Source organism: Drosophila miranda (genome assembly GCF_003369915.1).
Source record: "Drosophila miranda strain MSH22 chromosome Y unlocalized genomic scaffold, D.miranda_PacBio2.1 Contig_Y3_pilon, whole genome shotgun sequence".
Taxonomy (NCBI): domain Eukaryota; kingdom Metazoa; phylum Arthropoda; class Insecta; order Diptera; family Drosophilidae; genus Drosophila; species Drosophila miranda.
In genome coordinates, this window is record NW_022881625.1 from 4,022,293 (window position 1) to 4,042,752 (window position 20,460).

The 20,460-nt window shown below is 52.9% G+C and overlaps 2 protein-coding genes across 2 annotated transcripts in view; both read right to left on the reverse strand.

Moving 5' to 3' along the window:
- LOC117194616 overlaps positions 1 to 3,401 on the reverse strand; it is a 27,445-nt gene extending 24,044 nt beyond the window's left edge. The window contains exons 1-3 of the mRNA XM_033399144.1: positions 3,382 to 3,401; positions 3,167 to 3,313; positions 2,832 to 3,095 (exon numbers count right to left, since the gene is read on the reverse strand). Coding sequence (XP_033255035.1) covers positions 2,832 to 3,095; positions 3,167 to 3,313; positions 3,382 to 3,401 — 431 coding nt within the window. The remainder of the gene's footprint in view (positions 1 to 2,831; positions 3,096 to 3,166; positions 3,314 to 3,381) is intronic.
- On the reverse strand, positions 3,383 to 4,664 carry LOC117194444. Its single transcript, XM_033399012.1, has 3 exons — positions 4,331 to 4,664; positions 3,700 to 4,077; positions 3,383 to 3,646 (listed from the first exon to the last, which is right to left on the reverse strand). Exons 1-3 carry the CDS (start codon positions 4,421 to 4,423, stop codon positions 3,464 to 3,466), a joined length of 654 nt encoding a protein of 217 aa, XP_033254903.1. The 5' UTR covers positions 4,424 to 4,664; the 3' UTR covers positions 3,383 to 3,463.
- Between the last annotated feature and the right edge of the window lie 15,796 nt (positions 4,665 to 20,460).

Below are 20,460 nucleotides of genomic sequence, written 5' to 3' on the forward strand. Positions count from 1 at the left end.
TCTGGATCAGATCAGATCATTTTTATAGCCAATAGGAACAAATCAATTTGCAGTGGCTACGCAGCGCCCGACTTCACGCTCAGACTGATTTTCTGTCTCTCTCGCACGCACTCTTTGTCGTGTCGTTTAATATTAGCGGCGTCTGCCGGAGGAGAGCCATACTGACTTAGTTTCGGGGATAACCGTAGAGTTGCGGTGTCCGCAGCAACTCACAACGTTCCCCCTCGTTTCATTTCCTGACCAGCAACGTCAGATATAAATTCATTGACCTGCAACGTCAGATATAAATTCATTGAGCAAGAAGTCAGGAAAAATTGATCACCCACATCCGCTGTTCCCGGCAGTGGAAATGTATTGCTTCTAAAATGTAGTTATGTTTTGCGAGACCTCCTAAAGAATGCTTTAAGAAACCTATCACCTAGCGACGGATTCTTAGAAAACTCTCTCTATAGCTTTTTATACCCGATACTCAAAATGAGTATTGGGGTATATTAGATTTGTGGTGAAAATGGATGTGTGTAACGTCCAGAAGGAATCGTTTCCGACCCCATAAAGTATATATATTCTTGATCAGCATCAATAGCCGAGTCGATTGAGCCCTTTCTGTCTGTCCGTCTGTCCGTCCGTCCGTCCGTCCGTTTGTCTGTCCGTCTGTCCGTCCCTATTAGCGCCTAGTGCTCAAAGACTATAAGAGCTAGAGCAACGATGTTTTGGATCCAGACTTCTGTGATATGTCACTGCTACAAAAATATCTCAAAATTTCGCCCCACCCCCTTCCGCCCACACAAAGGACGAAAATCTGTTGCATCCACAATATTGCAGATTCGAGAAAACTAAAAACGCAGAATCATAGATAATGACCATATCTATTAGACTGCGGAATCTGGATCAGATCAGATCATTTTTATAGCCAATAGGAACAAATCAAATTGCAGTGGCTACGCAGCGCCCGACGTCACGCTCAGACTGATTTTCTGTCTCTCTCGCACGCATTCTTTGTCGTGTCGTTCAATATTAGCGGCGGCTGCCGGAGGAGAGCCATACTGACTAAGTATCGGGTATAACTGTAGAGTTGCGGTGTCCGCAGCAACTCACAACGTTCCCCCTCGATTTCTACCTCCAACATTGCCATTCATTTCCCATTAAATGTGCCGTGCCCCAGGACGGCTCCCAGGACCCCCAGGGCGGCGGAAGATGTGCATTTATCCATTACCGTTGACGTTGCTGTCGACTCTCCTCTCCGCTCGAATCACCCGGTTAAAATGTAATTATCCTGCCTGGACTCGGCACTCCATGGCGTTGCATTCCACGTCTGAAATTCAGCCATGTCTTAATAGCCGGAAATCGAGTTGACTTGCCCTATGCCCTGGCCAAAATGCATGTGGAATGAACTCGTTCGGAGAGTTATGGCTGTGAATTCAAGTTTATTGAATATCTATAGACGTGCATGGTGGCGAAGCAGAGGGGCCTCGCATAATTGTCGGCTCATTAAACGATAATGCAGGAAAATTGATGCCCGGCCTTTTTCCATTCCATTCCCCATTTTTTGGGGAAATTGAATTTCATAAACTTTCTGATGAAAAACAGGGTTGCGGGGGAGCCTCCCCAGGGAAGTTCCCAGCAGCAATTAGGGGGTTAATTTAATAAACTCTCACTTTCTACCTTTCACAGGATCTGTTGAAACTTTCATGTGTGTCCTGTGGCTGTTTTAACTGTGGCTGGCGCTGTGCCACTTGCAAATAATTCACTTTCTTTTGCCTCTTGTAAATAGTGTGCGGTGTGTGTGATTATGGGTTACGTGTTCGAGTGTCTGTATGCTACGGGTGTGGATGAACATTATTGGATTGCATTGAAAGAACTGGTAGCTTAGAAATAATGTATCGGCACTGGCGTTACGTTGCCTAACGCCCAAGAGAACTAGTCCTCTGATCTACTATAATTGTTGAATACACGTTGCTTAATCAGACGCACCAACTGTGCAAATTTTGTACATTTTTTTTTGGGACATATTTCTTTAAACTTTTTTTTCTTGAGTTTTGCCATTTTTAAAGTCTATCAAACAAAATTTAGAACTGAACTGCGTAAAAGAAACAATTTAGAAGAACTGAAAAAGCCGAAATGGAAACGAGTAGAAAAACGATGTTTCTTTTTTTGAACACCAAACGCTGGCACGGCCAACTGATTTGGGGAAGCAGGAAAGCGCGCCCGATTTGCAATAACAACTAGTAATACACGCATATATATGGCATGATATATATGTAGGCAATGGTAAACGAAAGACAACTAGTATTCCCTGGGGGTTGGTGGTGTGGTTGTGTTGCGCCCATGTCGAGCAATCGGAACCCAGATAGGACTGGGCTGAGTTCCTTCGGTGAGGTGTGTGTGTGTGGTGTGGTGAGGTGCTGGTTTGTGTACGAACATATTTGCTTTCTAACTTATTTCCCAAATTGATTTTGATATTCCTAAATTCCGGGATCCTAACTGAATCCCTCTCTCCACGTCAAGGTCCCTCAAGTGTGCTGCTGTAGGTGTCTATGTATGTGTTCCAGGTGAAATGTGTTGACATGTGTGAGTGTGTGCGTGTGGGATGGGCTACCACTGCGCCGTTTCTATCTCCGGACTACGAACGCCGCTCAGTAGACAATGAGCAGGTTGTTCTCATTGAAGCCGGCGGAGTGTCCGGCGTTGCGTACAATGAAACAGGATCCATCGAAGTGCATGCGCTTCTCATTGCGACTACAAAGGACAGAACAGAACGGAAGTTAGCAGAGCAGGATGACGGGCGAGGGGGAGGGGGAGGGGGAGGTTGAGAGCATCGGTTTGACACTCACCAAACAAACAGATGCGAGGTCTTGCCCAGAGAGGCAGTGCAATGGATGCCAGGTGTGGTCAAAGTGGCCGATCCATTGCCGGGACTGGTGCGAATCAAGCACTTGTTGTCCACACGAGTGACCTTCACCAGGCCATCGGCTGCCTGGGTGATGCGAAATCCGTTTATGTCATAGATCTCAGTGCCATCCTCGGTACAGTTGTAAGCTGAATTGGCAATCACGTCATGGGCTTCAGCCATATAAGAGGGACCATGGCGCGAGTCGCTGCGAGAAGTTCGGGAATTAAATCGAAATTAGCCAAATAAGAAGCGATGCAATTGGCCGGGGGGACTCACTAATAGAACACTGCCAGGGTGTAGTCCTTGGTCAGATCGGTGAAAGTGTCGGTTGTGGTGCGCGTCCCGGCTGTGTCCACCAGGTAGATGAGAGCGCACGCCTCGCTGGTGAAGCTCACACCCTTGTACCACATCTTGGCATAGCGACTGAAATGGGAAGATAATTCAAAGGATTCAAAAGATGCCACGTTGGGGTAAGGGCCATTCCCACTCACACAAAGTTATTGCCCTTCATGCCGTCGTAGCTGACTATTTCGACTTTAGCGCCGCTCTGCAAGATGCGTCCATTGGGGTGGATCAAAGCCGAGTTGCTGCAGTTGCGTGATAGAGCAACTGGATGGTGCCGTTCGTCATGGCAATGGGTCCAGAGCCGGGACATGCCGGCGGTGTGTGGTTCTCGAGCTCAAAGTTGCGTGTGCTGCTCACGCGTGCCAAGGCGTATGGTGGAGGGGGCATTGGAGACGGCAACTGTTCTGAATTCTGAGATTGAGCATAGAATCGGCTTGATTTACAGATATGCAGGAGCCCCTTACCAGGCAGTAGTTCTGCTCGTTGTCGAAGCCATAGGTGGGCGTGGCATTGTAGCGCCCTGTGAGTGCCTTGCCGTTGTGCGCCATTTTGCCAGCGTCTATTTTCTGCATATTCTCTGGCCCGTACTGGAGAGGGTTGGAAATGTGTATGCCCGGAAGTTGGACGTATGAACGGGCCGACTGACTGCCGACGGGGTAATTGGCGCACTCCTTGGAAATGCCGCTGGTGATGGTGTTGGTGCCAACGGTGGCGCTGCTAGCGAGACTGGAGCTGCTGCCGCGATCCATGTGGCCCACGGAGTCCGTGCCGGAGGACAGCGAGATGTTGCTCATGCGTTGGGACAGCTGCCCCCCAGTCATGCCGACACGCAAGCTTGCTTGCTAAGGGAGGGGGGATGAGAAGGCGAGAGGTAGTAGCGGAAATTAGATCCGGAAGGAATCCGAGACGGAAAATAAGAAGGTCTGAAATAACAGGAGAGGGCAATGAGGTGATGAGGCAATGCTGCTGTTGCCGAGCTGTTAAGACTGCGGCGGCTGTTAACTCGCTGTTGATACCCTGCTAGCGCGATGATGCGGCAGTTTTGTAAAACAAAATGTCTGAAACTTTCACGTTATTGCTTGGAATTTCACTTACCGGCGATGGGTTGTTGGTGTAGACGGAGCGCTGGCGCACCCCGTTGGGCGGCTTGGTGGGCGAGCGCAAGATGTTGTTGATTTTGTCGTTCATCTGAGCACGCGACAAGAAGTCCTCGGCATTGAAGATCCCCACACGGGCGCCCTTCGGGATGCTTACTTGCGAGACCGGCTCCTGCTGGGAAGTCTCGCAGTCCGATGACTGGCACTGCGCCTCCTTGGTGCTGACCTTGGGCTCAACGGTCTTCGGCTCGGTGACCACTTTGATTTGGCAACTTTTTTTTTCTCGCTCTTTCTTTTCGTCAAGTGAGTTCACAAAACCGGCGTTTGTGTGTGCGTGCGTATGTTCGTGTGTGCGGCAAATGCGAAATTTTTCACTTTAAATATGTGTGAACTTACTTGAGAACACGCGCGTGCTAAATACAGTTTTAGAAGATTTTGTTCGACACTTCTCACTACGACTCTGAGAGGAATTTTAATTTTTATATTTAATTTTCCACTTTACATGAGCTCCGCTCGCTGGCACAATTTTCGAAAGGATGACTTTTCGGATTTTCACACTGAAAGTCGTCGCCTGCTCAAACCGGAATTCAAAGTGAAAAGCAGAGCTGTCTCCCGATTATAATCGGAGCGATATTCAGCGCTGCATTTAAATGTTGTATGGATGTAGATCAGATACTAATTACTGTACATTTTCGTATTTTTAATGGTAATCCGTGGCTTGAGTCTTGAGCTTCACAAAAAAATGGTTTACCAAATTACCAAATGGTTAAATGGTAAAATGTTTAATTCGTACACTGCTCATTTTCACCTTGTTCGATCCTTTCGGATTCCTGTAAAGAAAATTTACCAAATACAATTCGTTCACAGACTTGCATTAAGGCGCCGCACTGCCGCTGATCTATCCACAAGCCTGGAAAAAAGTATTGACCCGTCATCGTTTTGGCCCAAAGTAGCTTCATTCTGGTCATGGCTATTTGTGGAATACTTCTGGCAGTCTTAATTTAATTTGGATCTCTTCCATAAACTGCGTGCACTGCAACTCTCTCTTCCCTAACTCCTCTCAAATCTGATTTCCTATAGATTATTAATTGGTACTTTGTATCGTTGCCCAACTAGAAATGGATTTAAGTCAGCTTGAATGCATTTCCGTCGGCCTAATCCTATTTCACGCTTTTAGAGTCGGACAAATGAAGTTTGGCAGCATCAAAGTCAAGCAAAATCGAATTAAGCAATAGGCGCCGCTCCCAACAGCATCAAGCAGAAGCTTTAAAGCATATTAGAAAATTGAAAAGTCAGCCAAAAGAGTTGCACTTGTCCATGTAAAAGTACTGTGCTGTGTGCTCGATGGTGGCATAAAACTGAAAGTTTCAATTTTCTGAAGTGCTCGCCTTGCCTCAAGAAGGTTGCGAAATGCCAAGTGTCAGTGCCAAAGGAGGCGGCTAGGCACGGAGGAGCCTCATCTTGGTGGGTTACTGCTGATGCAGTGTATCGCATATCTGCTTCGTCAGTTGGAATTTCTGGCATCATCTTTACGTGAGGGTACACACTTGTGTCCTGGAATTTGCATGCAAAATATAATAGTGCTAGGTGCCCATTTATGTATGTACAAGCTAAGCTCTCTATAGCGGACACATGGTTCCAGTAATTCAATCCGTACTATCCATATAGTGTAAGTAGCGAATCTGTAAAGCTTTTGTTAGATGTTTGGTTCTACCCAAATTGTCGGATATGTACGGATAATGCTGGGGGGCTGTTGACAAATTACCCAAAATTTAGAATTAGGAGGCCCTGAAGGACGCCCGTCCGCGCTTGTGGCAATGAAAATTAGCTGAGACATCGCACGACTGGTGTGTGGGGGAGTGTTATTGTTTTGCCACCTTGTAGTCTGGATCGTAGAGAACTATTGTCGAACGGTTCAGTTCAGTAGGCAACCCTGAACTTCTTGCGAATCCATTGACAACTATATCCCCTCGCCTGCTCACATGATTGATGCTGGCTTTCACTAGAGCGCGTTGAATTTCCCTGCATTTGGCCATCGCTGCCCACGCAGCATGGCACAGCGAATATTCGCTTAAAAATTCTATCTCATTTTGCTTGTGACATATTTGAAATTTATTTTCGGTGCTGATGCTGCCACCCCGATGCTGTTTCTGTTGCTGTTGCAGCTGCATCTGCACCTCCGCCCACGCACTGCATTGACTCAGTTTGAGAGTGAAAATAAAAAAGAACAGTTGGCAAATACTGTATTTATAGAAAATGCAATATGCATGGAATCCGAATGAAATACGGAAACTCATTTGTAAAAAGCTACAATGCCTTGAATGCTCCACCACCTCTTTTGTTGTCACTTACAGCAGCCGCAAGCGATCAAATTGGTTAACCTTCTTTTATTTTTTTCCTTTCCTTTTTTTGGTAGTACGAGTCCATATTTATGGTTCGTAAATATGAATGTGGGATTTTTGTCGAGCCATTACCAATTGGACGGCCATTTACGGCAGGCAAAGGCAGAGAGGAAGCAGAATTGTGGTCTTTTTTAGTTTGAATTGCTTGTTGATTATTTGCTTGCCACATTTTAATTAACTGGATTTCGTTTCGCAGAACGAATGTGTAACAGTAAGCTTTTGGCAGCGAGCACTGCTCTGAAATATTCTATCTATGCTCCAAGGGGATTTCATTTCCACTCGGTCGAATGCGAAATGTGGAAAAACTATTTTCGTCAACCCAAGAAAACTCATGAAAGTGTCAGTGAACTTTGGCGCAGACAAATCCGGCCGAGACGGGATGCTCTGGCTGCACAGCTGAAGAGTGTTGCAATCGTTGACGTCATAGCAGTTGGAACAGAGGCGTCATCAGGCGGCAGAAGTAGAAGAGGCACGCAGCCAGATTGATGGGGAACTTGTGGCATAATTGAAATGGTTTTAAAAATCCATTCTTAATGTGTTTCGCCTTCGCTATTAAATCCTTTTCCATTTGCATTAAAAACAATTAGCGCCCGCGACGCCACTTTCCTTTGTTGACAGCGGGTGTGGGAGCGGGGGGAGCGGGGGAGCCTTGCCTCCGGTTTGGGAGGGGGAAAATTAATTGATTGTCAAGATGAGGCAGCGGCAACAAATAAATGCGTCTGGGCATTCAGCAGGCGATATTTGTTGCCACACACTCGCATATAGAGTAGATAATGCCGCGTCGTCTGTCAGCTATGAAATTACATTCACACATATCCGTGTACACACACACACGTACAAGTGTACATGGAGCTTCACACACAGCAGCTGATCGCGCCGCCAGACAGGTGATCGCGTAGAGTTGCCACACGGACGGTGCTGCCAGACAGCCCCGATCGACCCAGGGCTGCCAGAGTGTTGGAGAGAGCTGGAGTTGCGCGCCAACGGAGGGAGATTTTAATTTCGAAATTCAAATTCTAAAGTAAACAATAGGAGTGGAGGAGGATGAAAAGCTCGCCTTCAGGAAGGGTAGCATGCTCGCCCGATCGCCGGCACCCGAGCCATCTCCATCTCCAGCAGGAGCGGCGCAGAGTCGGGACCTTGACTCTAGGGAGACCCCCAAGAGGGTTCGGGACCCAGCCAGCCCGGGAAGTTCCCAGAGACAAACGCCGCCCAAGAAGAGCAAGGCCCACCAGGAGGCTACCTGCCTTGAGAACCTCTCGGAGCTGGGAAAAATCCTTGATGAGGTTCAGACCAGGATGATGGACAAAAATGCGCGCCACATCAACATGGCCACCAGAGCACTGTTCGTGCGCATGAAGGAGCTGCACTCGAACATTATCGAATCGAGCCAAGAGGCTGCAGCGGGTAGAAGCGCGCTGCAGGAAGGCTCCGACGCCCAAGGCCTGTGCCCAAAATGCTCACAGAGCACGCGGAGCGCAGACAAGGAGCAGCAGACAACGACCGTCTGGAGGAGCGCAAACCGAACCGTGGCGTAGCGAAAAGGAGCTATCGCAACCAAGAGGACCCTTAAAAAGGCCCCGTTGCGGCCACACGGAGACGTAGCGACGACCAGCGCCATGAGGCAGCCCAAGAGCCCCGGAATCCCGGACAGCGAATGGAGCGTGGTGGCCAAGAGGCCGAGAGCAGCACGCCGCGCTCGCCCAGACGCGGTCATAGTTCAGGCCCCCGGGAAGTCGTACAGCGAGGTTCTGGCAATGGTCACCAGACGACACGACAACCAGCTTTCCGACCTGGGAAGCTGCGTCTCCAAGGTACGCCGCACCATAAACGGCAACCTTCTGCTGGAGTTGGCAAAAGACAGCGTGGAGAGTGCTGAGCATATGTAGGATCCGGAAGAGATGGACTCCCAAGGTGCTACCGATGCCTGGAACCCGGGCATATCGCACGGAACTGCAAGAGTACAGTGGACAGGAGTGGCTGCTGCATCAAATGCGGGGAGAAAGGGCACAAAGTTGCCGAATGCAAAAAAGAGCCTGCGTGCTTCATCTGCTCAGCAGCTGGAAAGAAGGAGGTCCCGCACCAGGCAGGCACTAAAAACTGCCCAGCCACGCGAAGCGGGGTCGGCAAAACCAGGTCGACATGCAGTTGATTCAACTCAACCTGAATCACTGCAGGGCCGCACAGGATCTCCTGACGCAGACGGTGCGTGAGCTTGGCTCTGAGGTGGCACTCCTCAGCAAACCACATAAGGTGGGCAGCAGCAGCGATTGGGCCACGGACCTTACTGGCAAAGCGGCCCTGTGGCTCTGTGGCGTCGACGCGCCGCAATTGCGCGACACCAAGTCGGCAGACGGGTTCGTCCGAGGGTATGTAGGCGGCATATGGTTCTACAGCTGCTACCTGGCACCCAGCCTCTCACTGGAGACTTTCAGCCGCATTATGGACGAGCTGAGCTGCGATCTGAGAGGACGGAACAACGTCGTAGTCGGAGGCGACTTCAACGCCTGGGCCCTGGAATGGGGTCCTCCCGTACAAACGCCAGAGGCCGCACGGTGTTGGAGGCTTTTGCCTCTCTGGACGTCGTCCTTCTGAACGAAGGGTCCCAACAAACTTTCAGCAGGGCAGGTGTAGGGTCGATCATCGATCTCACCTATATATACACTGCCAGCGACCACGAGGCCATACTATGCACCCTGGGCACCCTTGCCCGATCGAGAGGTACCCCGTTCCGGCATGGGAAGGCGTACCGCCAGGACACACTGAGGGCCCAAGCCTTCGCAAGCGCCCTTGAGAGCTACTCTGCAAACGATGCAGACGGAGCCAACGGTATGGCGACCAAATTGGCGGACGCACTTGAAGGCGCCTGCGACCAGAGCATGCTACCGAGAGGGACGTTCCGGAAGCACAAGGATCCAGTTTTCTGGTGGAGCGAAGCGATTGCGGTTCTCCGTAGAACCTGCCACCGGGCCAGAACGCTGCTCCAGCGAGCCAGAGGCACACCGCACTTGGCCCGTTGCAGCGAGACCTACAACGCGGCGAGGAAGGATCTGAAGACCGCCATAAGGAACAGCAAGACGGAATGCTTCCTTAAGCTGTGTGATGCTGCCGAAGAGGACCCCTGGGGAGGCGCGTACAGGATGGTGGTGAAGAGGCTGAACGCGGGCAGCAAAGCTCCAACAGATCCAGAGGCACTGGAGGGTATAGTCAGGGCACTGTTTCCTCGAGGACGGCAGATCCCTAGCTCCCTGCGGTTCGAGCATAGCCCGAGCGACATCTGCGAGGTTACGGAAGCCGAGGTGTTGCAGGCAGGCAGAAACCTGATACCTAGGAAGGCTCCGGGTCCGGATGCGATCCCCAACAGCGCGTTGAAGCTGGCACTTCTTCTACTCCCGAGGGAAGTTGCGGGCCTTTTCAACAAATGCCTCCAGGAGGGGACGTTCCCCGAGAGGTGGAAAAGGCAACGGCTGCTACTATTAACCAAGCCGGGCAAGCCGCCAGGGGTGGCCTCTTCCTACAGGCCCATCTGCCTTCTGGACTCCATGGGAAAAGTCTTCGAAAGGGTGATCGGTGCGAGGCTGAGCGCAGCCATCGAAGCAGCAGGCGGTCTCTCCCAGAACCAATACGGGTTCAGGAAAGGGAGGTCGACGCTGGACGCCATCTTGAGGGTCGTAAAAACGGCGGAGGAAGCCATTGCTGGGACTAGGTAGAGAGGCGGAACCAAGTCCTATTGTCTGGTGGTGACACTGGACATAAGGAACGCCTTCAACTCGGCCGACTGGACCCGGACGCTGGAGGCACTGAGGTCCTTCAACATCCCGGGCTACCTACTGAATATAGCGCGCAGCTATTTCAGCAATAGGGTGCTGACAATGGACACATGTCAGGGCTCTAGGGCATACGAAGTCTCAGCCGGAGTCCCGCAGGGCTCCGTTTTGGGACCTCTGCTCTGGAACGCCATGTACGACGAGGTCCTACGGCTCCCGATGCCAGCCAACACTAACCTGGTGGGTTTCGCTGACGACGTCGCAATAGTGGCGGTAGCGAAGGAACTTGCCGCTGTGGAGGAGCTTGCCAACGTCGCCATACAAGCCGTCGAGGCGTGGCTAGCCGCCGCGGGGCTGGAGCTGGCGGCCCAAAAAACGGAGGCGGTCCTGATATTCAGCCGTAAAGTGGTCGAGACCGCCAGAGTGCAGGTTGGTGGGACCGCGATCGAATCGCAGAGGTCCATCAAGTACCTTGGAGTCCTCATCGACACGCGCCTGTCCTTCAAAGAGCATCTAGAATACGTCCACACGAAGGCCGGTGGGACCGCGGGAGCGCTATCCAGGATGCTGCTAAACACCAGAGGGCCAAAGCAGGCAACGAGGAAACTGCTGACGAGCGTCGTGACGTCGCAGATGCTCTACGCCGCACCGGTGTGGGCAGAAGCCGCGAAGGTGAGGAGCTACATGCGAGGAGTGGAGGCAACGTACAGACTGTGCGCCATTAGGATCGCGTGCTCGTTCCGGACCATCTCAGACAAAGCCGCGTTAGTCATTGCCGGGCAAGTTCCGCTCAGGGAGCTGATAAGGGAGAGGAAGGAGATCCATGATGCCATGACGGACAGTGCAGCCGAGGTACGCTCCAAAGCAGAAATTAAGGACGACGCCAGAAGGACCAGCATAGACAGATGGCAGACTCGATGTGACCACTCACCCAAAGGCCGATGGACCCACACCCTCATCCCAAGCATAGCATGCTGGCTTGAAAGGAAGCACGGCCAGGTGAATTTCTACCTTACCCAGGCACTGAGCGGACATGGCTGCTTCCGCGGCTACCTCAAGCGCTTCGGCCACGAGACAGAGGACTGGTGCCCCGAGTGTGGCACAGGCATAGAGGAGGACGCTCGCCACGTCCTCTTCGACTGCCACAGGTTTGACCTCGAGCGTCAGACATTGGAGACAGCAGCAGGGTCTAGGGTCAGCACCGAGACTCTGGTGCCGCTGATGCTGGCAGACCCGAAGTTGTGGGAAGCGGCCGCGGAGTTCGCCTCTAGCGTGATGCGAACGCTTAGGTCCTTGGAGAGAAGGGGACGGAGTAGGTGTCCACGCCACTGCGAAGCAATGCTTTGCGGCAGTACCGCAGTCCGCGGGGCCCCTAGTCCCAACATACTATTGTCCGTTAAATTAAGTTAAATATAAATTGTATAGTATATATTATAGAGCGAATAAATAGGTATATAAATATAAAAAAAAAAATAAATAAAAAATAAAAAAAGTGTACATGGGAGAAGATCTTGCGGATTGGCACGCGTCGCCTGGCTAAAAGCCTCGGCTTGACTTCCATCAATATTTTGGCATTCTTGGCATTTTCCTCATTCCTCATCGAATCATCGCGCAGGGCTCGTGAAATTTGAGTGACTGTGTTGTTTACACATCTCAAGTAAATCCGACCCCGCGGCGACATCATCCTCGAGTGAATCATGGGGATTTCCTGGAAGCAATTATCGCCTCCGCTGTGGCTTACCCAAGAGGAACACACAGTCCGAGGGGGATCTATGGCTGGTCGGATGGTTAGTCGGATTGGTCTGCGGTCTATGTCTGCCGTGCCGGCCTCTTGACGTCATCTGCCGTCTCGGTACTTGCCAAAAACCCCATCCAACCGGCCCTTTCCCCGCGCTGAGGTGTGCTAAGCACTCGGCCAGAGGGTGTACGTGGGGGGGTGCAAAACTTTCGAAAGATTTAATGTATGCTGGCGCGGTGCCCGCGGTGTCGGGCCACATTTCACGCTTCATTTGCCAGCGACGGGCAAACCAAACGGACAGAGGGACGGACGGATGCCGGCGGTGACGTTGTCGTGTCGGGTTTGATTTTGATAAAATAGGCCAAAGTGCTCATTAATAATAATTTCTGTAAAAATCCGCGAGCAAAGCAATTATTTTTACAAAATGAACGCCCGCTCCACACACCATTCAGGGCAATCCATTTTCTGTGTGTATGTGCATCCTTCACACATCAAAAATAATAATAATTTGTGGGTAGAAACGTATGTACATATGTATATGTATTTACATCGGATGTACGAATGTATGAAGTATATGTATCCATATCGAACTCTATTCGTGGCTTTTTTTTTTCGAAGAATTTCCCTGAATTTAATTACTTTCCTTATTTAATTCAATGCTTCAATTATTTAATTACCATTTCCTCCGTCGAAATGAGACCAGGAATTTGATTTCATATTTTATTCATTGATAAAGTGCGGCACAACACGAAAATTCAAGTGCAAATTTTGCAAAAATGCCTATTGTTCCCCGTCTCCAACTCAACCCTGCTTTGCATCTTTTGTTATACGCTCTCCTTCGACTAGGCGACAACTCTGGTCCCAGTGAGCCGCTATTCAGTTCACTGGAATCGTCCACCACTCCACTGCTCTCGTCACAGCGGCGCCAAGCGGCGGGTCATCCATCCAGGTGGAGAGTGGTGGATGTGACATACTTAAGAAACGCTCGAGTTTCGGGCGGAAGTAATTTTTATTTTTACTCTGCAAATATTGACTTGAAAGCATTCCTCCAGTCGGCGGTCCCGCTGAGGTGCCACGATGTGGGTGGGGTGGGGCGTGTAGGTGCAGGCGATGCTCACTTGACAGTTGGCCACCACAGCGGGCCATAAACAACGGAGGCCCCAGAAATGGGTGGCCACGGCTGTGGTTCACTTTGTTCTTATTTACCGCCAGCCAGCTCCCTTTGCGCGCTCAGGGAATTTCTTCAAAGAAAACCAGAAAGAAAGACTACCTCCTGAACACCCTTTGACATTCATATGGTGTGTGAAAAGAGTTTTCTTGGATTACCATACAAGATATTTCCGGTGTGGATTTGTATCCAGCAAAAGGCGACATTTAATGAAGCAGAAAAACAACGAAACGAAAGCGAAAAGCATAGCAGCATCATGACCTCGTTCAATATTCTCTATGTCTCTCTCTCTCTCTCACTCTCTCTCTCCCTCTCTTGCAGCACTCGAATGCTATGTTTGCACCTATTAGGACGGCTACAGTGATGACTCCTGTGTAAGGAACGCCAGTGCCGTCAAGGTTCTCAACTGTCACAAGAAGAAGCTGTTATAGGCGCCCCTGAGGCTGAGATGGCGGGGCGCGCTGGACTGCTGTCGCGAAAAATGGGGGAGCCGGGCACATAGCGGTCAGGCTGCAAACGACACGAAACAAGAGAAACGTTTTCCCATAATTACAGTTCAAATCGAGTTGCATTCAGAGGAAGGGAAACAAGAGTTCTGTATCGGAAACCCGATAAGATACGTTCTATACGTGTGTGTGTAAGTTGGCATCATTCGCGTGATGCTCACATTTAACTGCGGCGGGTCGTGTACTGCTAGAGGGGTGGCTGCCCGACCTTGACCGGCCAGGCCCCATTCGTTCCCGCGAGCCAGGGGGTGTCGGTTCCCTTCGTCCTGCAGCGTGGACGCCAGGCTTTGAGCGTCGCGTATTATCGTCTCGTGCTCGTCGGTGTCCGTGGTCGCGTTGTCGTCGTCGATGGCAGCCCCATAACTCCAGAACCAACGGCGATTCAGGGCGGCGACGTCGTTATTGGGCGCCGAGCGGACACCTGCGGTTGCGAATCGGCCATCGGGCTCTACTTCCTCTTCGGCGTCGGTCCCCGGGCCCTGGGTTTGTTGGTCGATCCACCCTTGGATGGCTGCCGCGCGCCGGCACCATGGCATCCTGTCCTGTTGTCGAAGTGTCGCCTCTCCGACCCGCCTCAGCTGGGCTTGACGGGAGGCGGATGGCCCATTGGGGTCGACGATCCAGCCGCGAGTCCGGTGTGTCGTTGGTTCGTCGGCAGGTGCCGGGACTTCAGGCTGCTGGTCTCCGCTAGGGTGTCCCGTCGTATCAACATTTGCCCCTAGGGGCCGAGCTTGCCTTCCGTCTCTTAGACGCTTCATGTGTTCAGTCGATTCTAGGGAGAAAATGCCTGTCGGTTAGAACCTTCCTGTCTTAACTAGAAGTACTAGTACCCTCCCCCTATCCTGCTTGAGCGGTGCGAGTAAGAAGATGTTTACATTGGGTGTAGTACTTATCTAATCCCATAAGGGGATGTATACGTAGCTTACGGTTTCGTGGGTCGCGCCCCTTACGGGGCGAGGACGTGACGGTAGCGCGCTACCGCAAGTGGCCCTTGCGAAGTCGGCAGGTCATTCAGGTCTCTCCAACGTCGTTGGGTTCTCCTCGGGGTGGTCCACTCCGTGGAACGCCTTTAAGTCGGCTAAACTCGCAGTTTTCCTTCGTTTGCCTTGATGAACCTGTAGTCGAGGTTCACGGTAACTGGGTTAGTCGAGTCTGATCTTCGAAAAGGGTTGCGTTGTCGACCGGCCGCGGCATCGGCTAACGGGGCGAGTTGATAATTCGTTGGGGGGTGAGGTGCGAGTTGGTCTACCTTGACCCGCCCATGTCCTTCGGGGCCGTGGTCTTCCAGGCGTAGCGGGTCGTGGTGTAGAGCGATGCTGGTTTCCCGTGGGGTCGGTCGCTCTGATTGAGCCGCACTGCTGTGCATTTCTGATTTGGCTCTCGTCGATCGTGTTATAATTTAAGCGCCGCCGGGTCCGTCTCGGTCGGGGCTTAGATGCGTTGTCCTTGTATTGCTGCTAGGTCTGGCGTGGTCGAGGCTTCTATGCGTTGTCCTTGTATTGCTGCTGAGTCTGGCGTGGTCGAAACTTAGAAACGTTGTCCTCAGGTTACTGCTGGTTCTGGCGTGGTCGTGGCTTAGCTCCGTTGTCTTGGTAGGGATACTCTGGGTGGTTTTCGAGGCAGACGGACTGGCCCTGGGTGTGTCCAGCGGTGTCGCAGTCGTCTCCGTCGAATCCTCGTTTCTCTGGGTGTTCTTCGAGGCGGACGGACTGGCCCTGGGTGTGTCCAGCGGTGTCGCAGTCGTCTCCGTCGAATCTTCGTTGCTTTGGGTGTTCTTCGAGGCGGACGGACTGGCCCTGGGTGTGTCCAGCGGTGTCGCAGTCGTCTCCGTCGAATCTTCGTTGCTTTGGGTGTTCTTCGAGGCGGACGGACTGGCCCTGGGTGTGTCCAGCGGTGTCGCAGTCGTCTCCGTAGAATCTTCGTTGATGGTTCTGGCGCGGTCGTATCGAATCGTGGGTTGTGTTCGGGTGGCGTTGCTGGGTCTGGCGTGTTCGAGATCCTGATGCGTTGTCGTGGGTCCATTGCTGGCTCTGGCGTGGTTGGGATTCGGGTGCGTTGTCACTGGTACATTGCTGGGTCTGGCGTGGTTGGGATCTGGTGCGTTGTCTTCGTCCGGTGGGTCGCCGTTGGATTGGTCGAGTGGGTAGGACCAGCGGATGCAGTCGCGGGACTTTCGTCACTAAAAGTAACCATGCGGGGCCGAGTCGAGGATGAGGTGGGGATCGGGTTGGTTTCCCGGATCGCCCGCTGGGTCAACTGCAAGTACGCTCGTCCGCATTGTATTATGGCCTGGACGCCGCAAAGGAAATCGAGCCCCAGTATGATGTCGTCCACTACCATGGGTAGGACTAATAGAATCACCAGCGTTTCCTGTTGATCCAGACGTACTTTGACCGAAACTGCTTGCGTCACCTCCTTTGCTGTACCGTCCGCCAGGCGGACGGTAGTCCTTATATTCCGTGCGTTCCCTCCGGTACTTACTTCATGAGCGATGCGATGACTGACGAACGACCGCGTTGCTCCCGTGTCGAGGGTAGCTGTGAGCGGTACTCCTTCGATGGTTACTAGCGCGGCGATCCTGCCTCCTTCCAAACTTAAGGGATGAGTTACTCCTGGGGGCCCTGGAGGTATGTCTCCGATCGGTTCCCTGACGAGCGGAGACTCGGCCCGTTTTCCGACTCGGATAGCCTACAGCAGTCGATCGTCCGGATGCCGCGGCGGCCACACTCCCAACAGAATAGCACTCGCCGATTCCTGCATGAACTGCTGAAATTACCTTCCTCCCCGCAATTACGGCAGGCCCGGCGTGTGTTCACCGGCCGGTCTCCATCTGGGTCACTACGCGGCTTGCCGTCTCGGCGCTCCGGGAGGGCCCGGTGTCGTCTGGAGGAGCATGCTGTGGGGTGGATAATCCGGGTCCTTGGTATGATGGCGTTCTGGCTTTCGTATTTGGGCGGTCGTTAGCTGGGTGTGTTTGTTTGCGGACCCGCGTTGTCTCGTACGCTACTATCAATTGGGTCAGTTCTCGCAACGTCTCGAACTCATGTCTACGGGTCCCCTTCCGGTTCCCTTCCGGGTCGCGAAGTTCCGGCTTCCTCGGGAAGCGGTGCTGGTGGTGATTGTCACCATGTCGCCGGTCAGTCGTGGTTTCAAGCCGGCCAGAGTCGCCGTGAGCTGCGCGCGGGAACTCGGGAATTATGATAGATAGAGGCTGCTCCGCACAGATCCCTTCCTTCCGCTCTCGCTGACTCGGTCCCGGCGACGGGACGTGTTCCTCGGCTTCTCGGGCTGGGCGCGCTGTCGAAGACCATTCCGAGCTCTTTGATCCGTTCTTCGATCCCAGTCGGATGCTCACCGCGCGAGATAAAGGCCGAGATCCGGCTGCGCAGTTCGTCCACTGTCCCGGTTTCACCGAGGCCGAATTCGGCGGCGATGGCCTGCAATTCGTTCTTGCGCCGATACGAAATCCACTGTACCCCCATGTCGAAGCATGGTGGTCGAAGTGGCACTTCGAGGTCTTTCGCGTTTCCGACGGTAGTATCACGTATTGAGCCTCCGGTAGAATCTTTTCTTAGGTCACGCACTGAATACCGGAGTCCTTGGGGCTAGTCACGGAAGCACGGCGTATGTACGGTTAACACGGTTGTCCAGTGGAGGCGTCCTTGGCGTCCTTGCTGCTTGGGGTCCTGGTCGATAGTCCTTGCTATCGTTGTCCTTGGAATTGTCCTTGTGGTCCTGGTCGTGCTGGGTTCGTTGATTTAAGCGTTGGATCTCGTCCCGTGTTGATGGCTGAACGCTGAGTGATAACTTTTAAGGCCGGGCGTTTACTCTCCGCTATCGTTTTGTAGGCCGGGCCTTGAATGATCGCGCTGAAGACCGGGCGTTGACTGCTCGCGCTGAGGGCCGGGCATTGACTCTTCTTGCTGAGGGCCGGGCGTTGACTATCGGCTATTGTTTTGTAGGCCGGGCATTGAATGATCGCGCTGAAGACCGGGCATCGAAAGACTGCTCTGAAGACCGGGCTTTGACTGCTCGCGCTGAGGGCCGGGCATTGACTATCGGCTATTGTTTTGTAGGCCGGGCATTGAATGATCGCGCTGAAGACCGGGCATTGAATGACTGCTCGCGCTGAGGGCCGGGCATTGCCTCTTCTCGCTGAGGGCCGGGCGTTGACTATCCTCTTCTGGGTCTGAGTACGAAATATATAGCCGGGCTGGTTGGTCTTCGGAAGGATTCCGACGCTCGCTCGGCCTCTACCGCCCACGACGCGCTGCTCGCCGCGTACATGTCGCTCTCTCTCTAGCGATTTCTGCCCAGCTTCGGCTCGGTTCTCTTTCTCTGCCGCCTCGCCGCGGCGCTCTCCTCCTCATGTGGGCGCAGCGGCCACGTGCTGACGCTATTGCTAGGGAGGTTAGGGAAGCCAGCATCGGCTGTACGTGAATAATGGGCGACCTCACGTGCGGTTTTTTTTACAGAGATATACAGCTATTCTTTTCCTAATGATTCCGACTGGCCGTGCTTGCGCATGGTACAGTCCCGATTCCCCCTGCTACTCTTTCTTCTGATCGATTGTTCCACTTAGCGCCCCAAAACATAACGGAGTCCCGGAGTCCCTGCTCGGGCGCCATCTGTAAGGAAGCGATCCTGGGCTGGGGTACATATCTCAGTCTACTCCAGGGTCGAAATTACAGTAATATTTATAATTTGCCGGGACTCCGTATTTCGGACCGACGATGGGGGACGGGGCAGCAGTCCCGCGGCCGGGAGCGATCGTAGCGTGGGACGTGGCAGTTGGTTTCACCGAGAGCACTCCGGTTATCGCCGAATAGCGCCTTCAGGACCCCACCGAACTCAGAATCAATACGGAGGTCTTTACTATGCGATAATACCGACAGGTGTCGCCGAGAGTACCTAGGCTACCGCCGGACAGTACTTACGGGACCCTGCCGGCCTGAGAGTTACTACGAAGCGGGAAGGGGGACTTTGCTATGCGGGAATACCGAAAAGTATCGCCGAGAGTACCTAGGCTATCGCCGGACGGTACTGACGGGACCCTGTCGGCCTAAGAATTACTACGACGCGGAAAGGGGAACTTTGCTATGCGGAAATACCGACAAGTATTACCGAGAGTACCTAGGCTATCGCCGGACGGTACTTACGGGACCCTGTCGGCCTAAGAATTACTACGACGCGGAAAGGGGGTTTTCGCTATGCGGAAATACCAACAAGTGTCGCCGAGGGTACCTAGGCTATCGCCGGACGGTACTTACGGGACCCTGTCGGCCTAAGAATTACTACGAGGGTCAGGGATATCGACGAGCATCACCGAGAGTGCCTAGGCAATCGCCGGATAGCACTTACGGGACACTGTCGAACTAAGAATTACTATGGGGGTCAGGGATATCGACAGGCATCGCCGAGAGTGCCTAGGCAATCGCCGGATAGCACTTACGGGACACCGCCGAACTAAGAATTACTACGAGTACGAGAATACCAACGTGTATCGCCGAGAGTGCTTAGGCAATCGCCGGATAGCACTCACGGGACACTATCTGGCTAAACATTACTGCGAAAGTCTTTATCATACAGGGCAGGTATCGCCGAGAGGGCCTAGGCAATCGCCGGACAGCCCCTTCGGAACCCAGGGAACTACGGGGATCAGGCGAGACAGCAACAGGCGTCACCGGGGACGCTTAGACGATCGTCGGATAGCGGCCTCGGGACCCTGCGAGGTCACAAACTACGGGAGGGAATCATGCGGAGGGAACGCCGACAGGTGTCACCGAGAACGCCTAGGCAATCGCCGGACAGCGGCCTCAGGATGCTGTCGGGCTACGAACTACTGGATGGAAGCACGCAGGCTCGGGCAAGAGGCGGGGGGAAGGGCAGAGAAGATGAAGCCCCGGGCCTCCAGGTTCCCTAGTGTATATATAGTTGGTGGTCGGGCTATGTTTCTGTTATACTCGTTACATTTCACTTTATTCTCTCTTGGTTCCCTACCTATCGCACCGCTCAGCAGCCCGTATACACGTCTAGAGACTAGCTTACCCCTGAACTCCCACGCTTGTACTCGTCGAAAGCCTCCTCTTCCCCGTGGGTGCAGCGTAGATGCAGGATCTCCTCTCCGTAAGTGTAGTATCTTCTCCCCGTAAGCGCAGCGTCGATGCCGGATCTTCCCCGTGTCACTGATAGCGTTGGCGTGGATCCGGGCCGCCACGTGTTTTTACTTTTTCCAAGCCACTCGAACTTTTCCGCGAACACGTCCGACTCCTACGACTGCTCCCAATCGAATTTTTCTCATCCACGTTTTTCTTCTCCAGCCTCAGAACTCTCCCGATCCAGCGCCAGCGTGGGCGGCCAGCGTCGTCATTCTCGCGGCGGCAGAGGGCTGGCGCCGTCGTTCGGCGTCTACGCTGCGCCGGTGACTTTTGCCTCTCCTTTTCGCTGCTGGCGCGTCGTTACTTCGCTTTAGTTTTCCGCGTTTCTCTTCTGCCGTTGCTGCTGTGGGCATACCGTTTCGGCGCTTCGTTGCTGCGTCGACGCTGGC

Bases quoted from the DNA above. Each gene is read 5' to 3' on its own strand.
- LOC117194444 (XM_033399012.1), bottom strand. From the start codon at position 4,423: ATGAACGACAAAATCAACAACATCTTGCGCTCGCCCACCAAGCCGCCC. The intron at 4,078-4,330 runs GTAAGTGAAATT...CCCCTCCCTTAG, and splicing joins ACACCAACAACCCATCGCCG to CAAGCAAGCTTGCGTGTCGG. The intron at 3,647-3,699 runs GTAAGGGGCTCC...GCTCAATCTCAG, and splicing joins ACGAGCAGAACTACTGCCTG to AATTCAGAACAGTTGCCGTC.